The 13,121-nt window shown below is 39.7% G+C and overlaps 1 protein-coding gene across 3 annotated transcripts in view; it reads left to right on the forward strand.

The window, feature by feature from the left end:
• LOC120738777 (granzyme B(G,H)-like) overlaps positions 1 to 13,121 on the forward strand; it is a 56,073-nt gene that overhangs the window by 31,374 nt on the left and 11,578 nt on the right. Inside the window, exons 1-5 of one of the 3 annotated variants that reach the window (XM_040040228.1) lie at positions 5,509 to 5,638; positions 5,726 to 5,876; positions 5,976 to 6,108; positions 6,209 to 6,460; positions 6,559 to 6,797. In XM_040040228.1, coding sequence (XP_039896162.1) covers positions 5,581 to 5,638; positions 5,726 to 5,876; positions 5,976 to 6,108; positions 6,209 to 6,460; positions 6,559 to 6,726 — 762 coding nt within the window. In that variant the 5' untranslated portion in view covers positions 5,509 to 5,580 and the 3' untranslated portion in view covers positions 6,727 to 6,797. Of the gene's footprint in view, positions 1 to 5,508; positions 5,639 to 5,725; positions 5,877 to 5,975; positions 6,109 to 6,208; positions 6,461 to 6,558; positions 6,798 to 13,121 lie in introns of those variants that run through there. The other 2 variants (XM_040040224.1, XM_040040225.1) reach the window with 2 other exon arrangements.

The following is a 13,121-nucleotide window of genomic DNA, read 5'->3' on the forward strand; positions in this document are numbered from 1 at the left end:
GACATATGACCCTGAAGGTAAGCGAGTCATGGACTAAAATAAAACAGTATGTTGGATGTGCCATGCAATGCTCAATTACATGGGTGGGAACTAGTGTGTTAGCGCAGTTAGCTCGTTAACGTGTTGGCCGTCTAGCCCCACACACGGGCGATTGGCGGTAGCTCGTTAACGGAGATTTGCCGTGTTGTGGCGTTAAGGTCATTTCAACGAGATCAACCTGAAAGCACTAGTGGGAACACAACGAATATGACTGCACATTTACGCCGACATCATCCTAGTGCAAAGACCAAAACAACAAGCATGCTACTAACTTTAGCCGAGTCATTTAGACAGCTGTTAGCACATGATTCTCCTTATGCTGCTGAGAATATAGCCCAGAAGAAGCGGATAGTATAGCTTTTATTTTGGAAAGAGACATTTCTCTGTAATAAACTCTCTTTTCCAAAGATGAGTGATTCCTCAATCAGATACAGGGCTTGCAATATCGCTAGCCCGACGTCCTGGAGCTAGCGATTTTTTTCAGTCGGGCTACCAAAATCTATCTCTGCCCTGCCCGTCAGGCTATTGTAGGAAGGAAAAATATATGTCAATGCTTTTGCATTCTTTCAGAAATGTAGCTGGGTAATTATGTCATTGGCATCTGTGAGCCACTGTCAATATGTGACATATTGAAATCGCGTTTGAATTTGCGCTTGTTTTTTTGCTTTCACTTTGCAATCGTGCGAACTGTGTATAGAGAGCGACAGCACTGATCTGTGAGTGATGATAATTTGTGCACCAATTCCTCTGACATAGTCTTATTAATCGTTAGCTTACTATGCAAACATGACAAGTGAAATCTCCCGCAGCAAGCTTAAACATGTGAGAGGTTGATCGCGCAGAGAATCGCTGAGCTTATGTGAGTCCGTGTGTAAAAGCAGCAGGATATATATATTTTAGTTCTGCTGAGCCAAATAAGACAGGTCAGGGTGAAGAAGTGACAGCCAAAGAAAAGCTTACCACAAAACGGAGAAGTTATGACAAATCAGACTATAAGGCAAAAAGAAAGTGCAGCTTTATGGTTTCATGGACAAAATAATTTCTGTGGCTGCAATATGATGAGCTAAATAACCAGGGCTGCACATAAGTGGTCCGCAGGTGCGCATTCGCTGTCAAAATAAAAAACACGCACAAAGGTTAGGGTTAAATTTAAAAACTGTACTTTTGAGTTAAAATATATATTTATAATTTTAATAAATGACAAATTAAAAAGGCATGAACATTTTTTTGTATCGAAAAAATATCGAACCGTGACACCAAAGTATCGAACCGAACCGAACCGTGAATTTTGTGTATCGTTGCACCCCTAATATACATATGTAATATCACCAAATAAAGCGCAAAGTGTTGGAGACTTTGGATGGCTGAGCCTGAGACCTTTTGGGGTGTGCAGGATTTTACTGAGGACTTTTCGTGGCGCAGTGATAGCCTCTGCAGTATTTTAAAATGTACATGCAAACAGGAAAAGTACTGTTATGAATTTGATGAGAATATGATGTAACTTCAGCAGCTGTAATACCTCTGCGAAGGTTTGCTAACTGTGCTGCTCTTCTGAATGACCTTTACTCATGCAGTGTGCTGTTCTTCAGCCTGTTAGAAATCGTCATACAGCTTCTACAAAATAGGGCTTTTAATACCCTCCTAATTACCAAGTAAACATGTATCTATCAGTTTAACATTTTTTGTGATATCTTATGTGTTTGGAGGTAAAAGAGGCAACCCAAACACATGAGATATCATTGGAAAGGCCAGGATGTCCTCTTGAGCACAACAGGACTTATTGGGTAGCACAAATAAGTAAAAAAGATATAGCCCCAAAACAAACATCCATTAAACAGGACATAAATGAATAGGGTGGCTAACTGAACCTCACTCATTGAGTGGATAAAGATTCAGGAGTGGGATGACCATCAACCACCACAAGTGAGAACACGTTTTTTTTTTTTTCATTGCTTTTATAAATAAATAAATAAATAGAAACTGTAGTATGTTTTCAGTGAATTGATTGCTGCTGTCATGGTTTGGTGCTGTGGCAGGCAGGATGCAGGACCCAAAAGCAGGACTCAAACACGGAGAGGGAATAAAGTCAAAACTGCAGCTTTACTGCTGGGAATACTCTTACATTAATACAGAAAATAAAATCAAAAGAAACAAATTTGAAACTCAAACCAAAAAGCTAAGAAACTAGGGAACTAAACTGGGAACAGAGGAATAGGAAATACAGGGAGCACAGAGGAAACACACAAGGGGTGGGGGTGGTACAATGCAACAAAGACAGGGTTTAAATACACAAGGCAGTAACGAGGGAATGGGAAACAGGAGTGAAACACAGCTGGGACTAATAGACATAATGAGAGAAGGGGAAAACAAAACTAGATACACTTTCATAGGACATGGGACTGTCCAAGTGAAGCAGGAAACACGAGACAATCACAAAGATGCAGACTAGACACTGAGTCATGTCTCAGTGTCTAGTCTGACTGGAGAGACAGAGGGAACATAGAGACAAGAGTAGCCAAACAAGGAACACGAGAAAAGCAAAGTAACAGAAACCAAAATCCTAGGACTAAAGAAATAACACAAGCAGAACCAAAACTCGTGAATAACAAATTATCAAAGTATATAAATTAATCAAAAAACCATAAACATCGAGCCAGAAGATTCAGGACCATGACAGCTGCACTGTAATACTTTCCAAGGTATTTATCCAATTACACAACAGTTCATCTGAAGGCAAAATTTAATAATGAGTTTTGATCAGCGCCTTTAACTTAAATCATGTGTTTTTGATGAATGCTGATAACTTCAAACACATATTTTGGAAAATGACCAAACCACATTTATGAAAAGATTTCAGCAAAGCTGTGATTCAACATTAGCTGAGCGGATATTGAATTCACTGAAGTCCACTGTGATGCACAGCTTTATACGCTGAGCAGACACCACACACACACACACACACACACACACACACACACACACACACACACACACACACACACACAGAGCCAGAAGTGTTCTTAATGTGTTATAACAATCATCAGTAGTTTTGAAAATGAAAAATATAATTTGCCAATTGGCTCACATGTTAATCATATGTGCTTTTTAATAATCATCATTAATTTTGTAGTTTTACCAGTATTACTGTGAACTGGATTGAAGCCACACAGTGCCCACAAAATATATCAGAGATCACCACCTAGTGGTTTAATGTGAATATTGAGTGTCAGTGACACAATGAGGCTAGGATCATAAAAGCAAAGATATTTGATTGATTATTAGCTCTAAACTATCTGTGATGGCTGTGTCTGATTTACAGTGATTTTGAGATGTTAAGATTTTGAGATGCTTATTGTGCTTCTCTGGGCAATAATTTCTTTAATGTTGTAACACATTTTGTGGTCAACTTGAAAGAGAACTGCTGAAGACTTAGGAAAAGAAAGGAGCCTTTCGCTGAGAATTGTAATGACATTAAACTCGTCTATCCTTAATATAATGACGCTGAATGTCTACTGTGCAGGAACTACAATGTGAAGGAGTCTGCAGCAGCACAAAGTCTTCTTTTGACATTAAAAAGCTGTTGGATTCACTGAAAAGGCTGAAGATTCGGTGACTGAAAGCTGCGAGCAGAAGTATTTATAAGAGTTTTACTTTCAGGTGGAGAGTATTTAAATGAGTCAGGCAAATGTGAATTGAAAAGTCTATGACACAAAGTTTCTTGCGAGCTGCACAAATTTAACATGGAAAAAACAATCCTGTATTCAGCCTGCGGTGGCTGTAATAGCTGCTAGAAGAGTTTAGGAGGCGAGATGTCATCAGAACGAGAGAGAACTCTCTGTATTGAAACTCTTCACTCAGTCTTCATGCCGAGTGTGTCGGTGAGCCCACTCTTTGCTCCTCAGTAACTTAGTTTTCATGAAACAAGCAGAAATGAACCGAGCTCAGCTTCTTTTTCTCAGCAGTGAGCACACAGCGAGCAGCTTCTGAATCTGTAATTAGTAAAAGTGTTACTGTGTTAGATGAATGCCTGAATGTTGCCACACACATGTGGCACGGTAACATAGTAAGTGGGAAAGCTACAGCAGAGTTCTTTCTTATATGATTTTCCTTCAGCCTCCTCTCACATATCGGAACTGCCTCCCTATTTTCAGAGATTGCCACTGGACTGAAACCTGAGCTTACACTGGATTACTTTGGTTAGAAGGCCTGCATTTTGCAGCACTTTTGGAACGAGCAAAAGCATCTGGTCTACTGGCCTGAGAGAATGAGGCAGGACACAAAGGTGCAGCAGGTCAGACAGATAACATGGGGCACAACCATTAATAGGAGATTTTTCTGTCCTCCCTTGTGTGGTTTCCAGAAAAATCCTTAAATCTTTATGCAGTCCTTTCAATATGTTGACAATACAAACCACACTTTTAATCACTTTTAAGCACTTTTAATCTTAAAAGGCTTTGTTTGAGTTTTCCACCAATAAATCTTGAAGTTGACCTTGAAGACCTCGGTGGATGTGAGCCAAATTTTAATGGCTTGTTAACATGACCCCGCTCTACACCCCAACAACGTTTTAACAGAATTAATTCAACACTTATTGAGCTATATGTTTACAGATGGTATGGCATGTTTCCTTTAGCACTTCAGCTAGACTTTTACAGTCATCTGTTAACTTTGCCCTGCCACAAGGAGCCTGTCTTAGTAGTCTACTATCTCTTGTTTCTTCTGCAAAGATGCACTCCACATGTTTACACTTTGCTCCACTCTTATACATGTTCCTCGTTTTTCACGAGGTTCACCACACAGTCATTTCCATCCTTTTGGCAAAATCCAGCACCATCAGCATTTCTCTCCTTAACACCATACCTAATCAACACCTGATCAACACTTCCTCATTGTCTCTGCTCCCTTCACCTGCACAGATGTCTACTGCTTCATCCAACTAACTTCAGCATCACATCTTCAATTTCCAGCTTCAAACTCATGATTCTTTCCGACACTCTCTTTACCGTCACAGCACTATTCACATATTCTTACTTCAAGAGACCATGCTCCATAGTAATGCCTCCTACAGAAGAGTCGTAGTGCCCTCCTACAGGGCAAATCCTGCAACCCTCGCTCCATAAACAGTTCACACAGTGGAAGAAATGGCCCCAAGGAGGCGCTAAATGAAAAGGCATCTCCTTCCTGTTTTTACATTGCTGGTGGACAGATTATGAGCCAAGTACCATAATGTTATTAGTCTTGGTTCAAATATGAAATCAGTAACCCGGTGGGATATTGTTGTTTTAACTTTGAATTTTTACAGTGTTGCAAAATGTTTCAACAACCCAGCTTTTTGAAGGTTTAGGCAGGCAGCCCGTGTGTTTCAGGATGATGGGGTAGTGTAATACTGATGAACAAGATAATGTAAAGATAATACAGGTGCCAAAAAAACAGGATGCGGTTAGAAGTCAAAATGTGATCATCAGATTTGACAGAGCGACTGCTGTATAAAACCTCCACTTCACAGTCCTGCCAACACAACTTCACCTTTTTGCTGGCATCATGCTCAGTCTGCAAAAAATCCTGCTCCTCCATGTTCTGGCATGTCTCGGACGACTCGGTAAGATCTGCAAATCTTTGTTATTGTCCTCTGATCGTTTAATGGAACGTTAACTTCATTTTGGCTTCCTTTATTCTGCTTTTTCAGCACATGGAAGTCACATCATAGATGGTAAAAAAGCCCCAGAGAACTCGATGCAGTACATGGCCTCTGTGCAGGACTACAACGGTCACCATGTTTGTGGAGGATTTCTCATCACTGAGGACTTTGTAGTCTCGGCTGCACACTGTGATAGAGAGTGAGTAATCACACATCTTCTGCTTCTGCTTCTCTGACTCATGTCATTAAAACACATTTAGAAAATGTATTGATTACCTTTCACTGATTACTTCTTCAGGACCCTCACACACGTTGTTCTTGGCAACCACAATCTCAAGAACGGCAATCATCAAAAAATAAAGATTAAAAAAAAAATCATTCATGAAAATTATCAAAAAGTTGGACTGGGTAATGACATCATGCTGATTGAAGTAAGTACATGTTCGTGTGGTTTTATTATTCAAATTATAACTAAAGAACTATCGCATGAACATATATATTTATATTTTTTACTTCATGTCATGTCTCCAGCTGCTTCCAGTTCAGCTAAATGAAAGGGTACAAACAATTCAGCTTCCACCTGCTGAAATACACCTAAAAGAAAACCAAGTGTGTCAGGTGGCTGGATGGGGAAAAACTGAAACTGATGGTGAATCTGTTGATGAGCTGAGGGTGGTGGACGTGTCTGTCATTAACTTAAGGGTCTGTGAGGAACTATGGCATGGTCTTCCTTCCAATGTTATCTGTGCAGGTGGATACCAAACAACCAAAGGATTCTGTCAGGTATGTTTTCTGTCCTTTCAGTTTAAAATGGCTCCTTGATTACAAATATATAAAAAACTGAATAAAAGCTGGTAAATTAAAATTCTTCCTCCTCACAGGGAGATTCTGGTGGTCCTCTGCTGTGCGACGGGTTGGCTGTTGGCGTTGTTTCTTTCAACTATGACAAAAACTGCAGTTACCCCAATAAACCCAACATCTATACAGACATCTCAAAATACCGTCAGTGGATTGACGGGATTGTGAAATCCAGAAAATATGAGGAGTAAAGAATTCACTGGCTTGTATATTATGGAAATGTCAGGATTTCTGATTCTCTGTCAGTGTAACCAAAAATGAAAATAAAAATATACCGCAGCATTAAACATGTGACTATCGTTTAATATTTAGTATCTACTGTTATCTACTGCTAGCTAGTTTATTGTGATGGTGCTGTATTTATTATGTTGCTCTTTTTTTGTTTGCTTTCTCTTCTGTTTTTTTTTTTCTCCATACAGGTGATCCAGGTGTTTTGTTTGTTTTTCTTTCTTTCTTCCCCCCCTTCTCACCGTCTCTTCTCCCCTCTGGTTTTCTTTCGCTCCCTCTCTTTCTTTCATTCTTTCTCCCTGTCCTATCCCCCAGTCATGTCTGTCCCGTTTGTAAAATAAATACATAATTATAATAAAGGTCAATCAAATGGACCAATATGGCAAGGTAAAATAAATCAACTTGGCATCTTTCTTGGCTTTAAGACAACAATTCTGATGGCTAAAGATCCAAACGGGACACACAAAAAAAGAAATGGGAAGAAAAAAAGAGAAAACATAATAAAGGGATAGCGCACAGATAGAAAAGTGCAAAGGATCTGCACCTGTAAGAAAAAACACAAAAACAGACAGAACCTGTGACAGAAGAAATCACCTCATCATGAGCCGAGCACCCGGCACTGCAACTGTCTGCTATCAGATGGGTCTCAAAGACAGTATTTTAGCTTCAGTAGCATGAAATGTTGAAATGGCGCCTTCTAGTGGCAGAAAAGCAATCAGATGACCCTCGATGGGCAAGCACTTAGTGACAGTGAGAAGGAAAACTCTCTTTTAACAGGAAGAAACCTCCAACAGAACCAGGCTCAGGGAGGAGGGGGCTGTCTGGTTGGGGGTGAAGGGAGGAAGACAGGACAGAGACACGCTGTAGAAGAGAGCGAGATTAATACTAAGTACTGATTAAATGCAGAGAGGTGTGTAAACACAAAGTGATAAGACACAAACCTAAAACTAACTGGGCGTAGCTCCTCAATGAGCAGCAGCTGTGCCTGTAAAGGAAAAACTGATGCAGACAAACTGTAATCTGCTGTCACTAAATGAGTCAGTGTAGCTGCACAGATATTACTCAAACATCAGCACTGCGTCAGCATTCAAATTATAGCACTTCACTGCTACAAGGCCAACTAACGTTGTGGAGTACATGGTAATAAATTCCATTTTTTTATGAGAGAGCCACAGATATTTTTGATTACATATCTTTAGTTTCTACACTTCTCAGTTTTCCGATATTTTTCCACTGTGTCTGCTATAAGAGTTCCAGCAGGCGGTGCATCATTACAGCTCAAAAACGCTGTTACATCCTGTTATTTGGGCTGTTAGTCCTTTTTAGTGTTCATCTCTAACCACCTTGTAAACTCAGAGGGAAAGGGCATGCTAAAGATTTTAAGATTGCTACAAAATATCTTTCTTCTTTACTTAGAACTTTTAGTCAGACAAAAGGATTTAAAAAAAAATGTTTTAGTATGAACTGTCTCTACTACATATTTGTATTTCTTGCCATTCATGGTTGTGGTTGCTATTTTATTATGGTTGCATTTGCAACCTGGGTTACATTAAAGCCTGCTAAATGTTGTGCTGCTATATTTTTTCATTGTTTACACTTATCTCTTATCTCTTATCTCCAGAGATGCTCTCAGAACATACATATACATATGTAATATCACCAAATAAAGCGCAAAGTGTTGGAGACTTTGGATGGCTGAGCCTGAGACCTTTTGGGGTGTGCAGGATTTTACTGAGGACTTTTCGTGGTGCAGTGATAGCCTCTGCAGTATTTTAAAATGTACATGCAAACAGGAAAAGTACTGTTATGAATTTGATGAGAATATGATGTAACTTCAGCAGCTGTAATACCTCTGCGAAGGTTTGCTAACTGTGCTGCTCTTCTGAATGATCTTTACTCATGCAGTGTGCTGTTCTTCAGCCTGTTAGAAATCGTCATACAGCTTCTACATAATAGGGCTTTTAATACCCTCCTAATTACCAAGTAAACATGTATCTATCAGTTTAACATTTTTTGTGATATCTTATGTGTTTGGAGGTAAAAGAGGCAACCCAAACACATGAGATATCATTGGAAAGGCCAGGATGTCCTCTTGAGCACAACAGGACTTATTGGGTAGCACAAATAAGTAAAAAAGATATAGCCCCAAAACAAACATCCATTAAACAGGACATAAATGAATAGGGTGGCTAACTGAACCTCACTCATTGAGTGGATAAAGATTCAGGAGTGGGATGACCATCAACCACCACAAGTGAGAACACGTTTTTTTTTTTTCATTGCTTTTATAAATAAATAAATAAATAGAAACTGTAGTATGTTTTCAGTGAATTGATTGCTGCTGTCATGGTTTGGTGCTGTGGCAGGCAGGATGCAGGACCCAAAAGCAGGACTCAAACACGGAGAGGGAATAAAGTCAAAACTGCAGCTTTACTGCTGGGAATACTCTTACATTAATACAGAAAATAAAATCAAAAGAAACAAATTTGAAACTCAAACCAAAAAGCTAAGAAACTAGGGAACTAAACTGGGAACAGAGGAATAGGAAATACAGGGAGCACAGAGGAAACACACAAGGGGTGGGGGTGGTACAATGCAACAAAGACAGGGTTTAAATACACAAGGCAGTAACGAGGGAATGGGAAACAGGAGTGAAACACAGCTGGGACTAATAGACATAATGAGAGAAGGGGAAACAAAACTAGATACACTTTCATAGGACATGGGACTGTCCAAGTGAAGCAGGAAACACGAGACAATCACAAAGATGCAGACTAGACACTGAGACATGACTCAGTGTCTAGTCTGACTGGAGAGACAGAGGGAACATAGAGACAAGAGTAGCCAAACAAGGAACACGAGAAAAGCAAAGTAACAGAAACCAAAATCCTAGGACTAAAGAAATAACACAAGCAGAACCAAAACTCGTGAATAACAAATTATCAAAGTATATAAATTAATCAAAAAACCATAAACATCGAGCCAGAAGATTCAGGACCATGACAGCTGCACTGTAATACTTTCCAAGGTATTTATCCAATTACACAACAGTTCATCTGAAGGCAAAATGTAATAATGAGTTTTGATCAGCGCCTTTAACTTAAATCATGTGTTTTTGATGAATGCTGATAACTTCAAACACATATTTTGGGAAATGACCAAACCACATTTATGAAAGGATTTCAGCAAAGCTGTGATTCAACATTAGCTGAGCGGATATTGAATTCACTGAAGTCCACTGTGATGCACAGCTTTATACGCTGAGCAGACACCACACACACACACACACACACACACACACACACACACACACACACACACACACACACACACACACACACTCTCTCTCTATGCAATGCCGTCAGCCACAACTTTACAACCACACGAAGCTTCCAGCTTTCACTGAGAGGTTGATAAAGCAAAGAATGTTAATAACTTTGTGACTGAGTTACATCAGAGCTGCAGACCAAGAAAACAAACAAATTCTTCTGCTCTGCTTCTTCTGCTTCACCTCACGGGGAAAGTCCAGTGGAAATCTGGGGAAAGTCCTCCTGCTATTGTTCCCTTTTTAAAACTCTGTTCATCAACTTTATACGTAGATTCACCGAGTCCTAGCATCCAAGGGGAAGGTCAAGAAGCTTCCAAAACATACAGAATAGATTTGTGGATGAAACACAAAATAGATGCCACAATAGAGAAAATAAGCAATAGATGAGAAATAAAAGGTTTCACAGAACGACGAGAAATGAAACGAAAAACAAAAGAGCAAAGACACACACACACACACACACACACACACACACACACACACACACACACACACACACACACACACACACAAACACACACACACACAGTAGTGTTCTTAATGTGTTATAACAATCATCAGTACTTTTGAAAATAAAAAATATAATTTGCCAATTGGCTCACATGTTAACCATATGTGCTTTTTAATAATCATCATTAATTTTGTAGTTTTACCAGTATTACTGTGAACTGGGTTGAAGCCACACAGTGCCCACAAAATATATCAGAGATCACCACCTAGTGGTTTAATGTGAATATTGAGTGTCAGTGACACAATGAGGCTAGGATCATAAAAGCAAAGATATTTGATTGATTATTAGCTCTAAACTATCTGTGATGGCTGTGTCTGATTTACAGTGATTTTGAGATGTTAAGATTTTGAGATGCTTATTGTGCTTCTCTGGGCAATAATTTCTTTAATGTTGTAACACATTTTGTGGTCAACTTGAAAGAGAACTGCTGAAGACTTAGGAAAAGAAAGGAGCCGTTCGCTGAGAATTGTAATGACATTAAACTCGTCTATCCTTAATATAATGACGCTGAATGTCTACTGTGCAGGAACTACAATGTGAAGGAGTCTGCAGCAGCACAAAGTCTTCTTTTGACATTAAAAAGCTGTTGGATTCACTGAAAAGGCTGAAGAGTCGGTGACTGAAAGCTGCGAGCAGAAGTATTTATAAGAGTTTTACTTTCAGGTGGAGAGTATTTAAATGAGTCAGGCAAATGTGAATTGAAAAGTCTATGACACAAAGTTTCTTGCGAGCTGCACAAATTTAACATGGAAAAAACAATCCTGTATTCAGCCTGCGGTGGCTGTAATAGCTGCTAGAAGAGTTTAGGAGGCGAGATGTCATCAGAACGAGAGAGAACTCTCTGTATTGAAACTCTTCACTCAGTCTTCATGCCGAGTGTGTCGGTGAGCCCACTCTTTGCTCCTCAGTAACTTAGTTTTCATGAAACAAGCAGAAATGAACCGAGCTCAGCTTCTTTTTCTCAGCAGTGAGCACACAGCGAGCAGCTTCTGAATCTGTAATTAGTAAAAGTGTTACTGTGTTAGATGAATGCCTGAATGTTGCCACACACATGTGGCACGGTAACATAGTAAGTGGGAAAGCTACAGCAGAGTTCTTTCTTATATGATTTTCCTTCAGCCTCCTCTCACATATCGGAACTGCCTCCCTATTTTCAGAGATTGCCACTGGACTGAAACCTGAGCTTACACTGGATTACTTTGGTTAGAAGGCCTGCATTTTGCAGCACTTTTGGAACGAGCAAAAGCATCTGGTCTACTGGCCTGAGAGAATGAGGCAGGACACAAAGGTGCAGCAGGTCAGACAGATAACATGGGGCACAACCATTAATAGGAGATTTTTCTGTCCTCCCTTGTGTGGTTTCCAGAAAAATCCTTAAATCTTTATGCGGTCCTTTCAATATGTTGACAATACAAACCACACTTTTAATCACTTTTAAGCACTTTTAATCTTAAAAGGCTTTGTTTGAGTTTTCCACCAATAAATCTTGAAGTTGACCTTGAAGACCTCGGTGGATGTGAGCCAAATTTTAATGGCTTGTTAACATGACCCCGCTCTACACCCCAACAACGTTTTAACAGAATTAATTCAACACTTATTGAGCTATCATGTTTACAGATGGTATGGCATGTTTCCCTTAGCACTTCAGCTAGACTTTTCCAGTCATATGTTAACTCTGCCCTGCCACAAGGAGCCTGTCTTAGTAGTCTACTATCTCTTGTTTCTTCTGCAAAGATGCACTCCACATGTTTACACTTTGCTCCACTCTTATACATGTTCCTCGTTTTTCACGAGGTTCACCACACAGTCATTTCCATCCTTTTGGCAAAATCCAGCACCATCAGCATTTCTCTCCTTAACACCATACCTAATCAACACCTGATCAACACTTCCTCATTGCCTCTGCTCCCTTCACCTGCACAGATGTCTACTGCTTCATCCAACTGACTTCAGCATCACATCTTCAATTTCCAGCTTCAAACTCATGATTCTTTCCGACACTCTCTTTACCGTCACAGCACTATTTACATATTCTTCCTTCAAGAGACCATGCTCCATAATAATGCCTCCTACAGAAGAGTCGTAGTGCCCTCCTACAGGACAAATCCTGCAACCCTCGCTCCATAAACAGTTCACACAGTGGAAGAAATGGCCCCAAGGAGGCGCTAAATGAAAAGGCATCTCCTTCCTGTTTTTACATTGCTGGTGGACAGATTATGAGCCAAGTACCATAATGTTATTAGTCTTGGTTCAAATATGAAATCAGTAACTCAGTGGGATATTGTTGTTTTGAGCTTTAACAGTGGTGTAAAAATGCTTCAACAACCCAGCTTTTTTAAGGTTTAGACAGGTTTGATGGTGTACAAAAGTTGTGGTGTGAGAGACCGCGAGAAACTTGCAACCATTAAACAGCCCGTGTGTTTCAGGATGATGAGGTATGTTAATAATGATGAACAAGATAATGCAAAGATGACACAAGTCCCCAAAAAAACAGGATACGGTTAGAAGTCAAAATGTGA

The sequence above is a fragment of the Simochromis diagramma genome, unplaced genomic scaffold (genome assembly GCF_900408965.1).
Source record: "Simochromis diagramma unplaced genomic scaffold, fSimDia1.1 OVJJ01000026.1, whole genome shotgun sequence".
NCBI lineage: Eukaryota > Metazoa > Chordata > Actinopteri > Cichliformes > Cichlidae > Simochromis > Simochromis diagramma.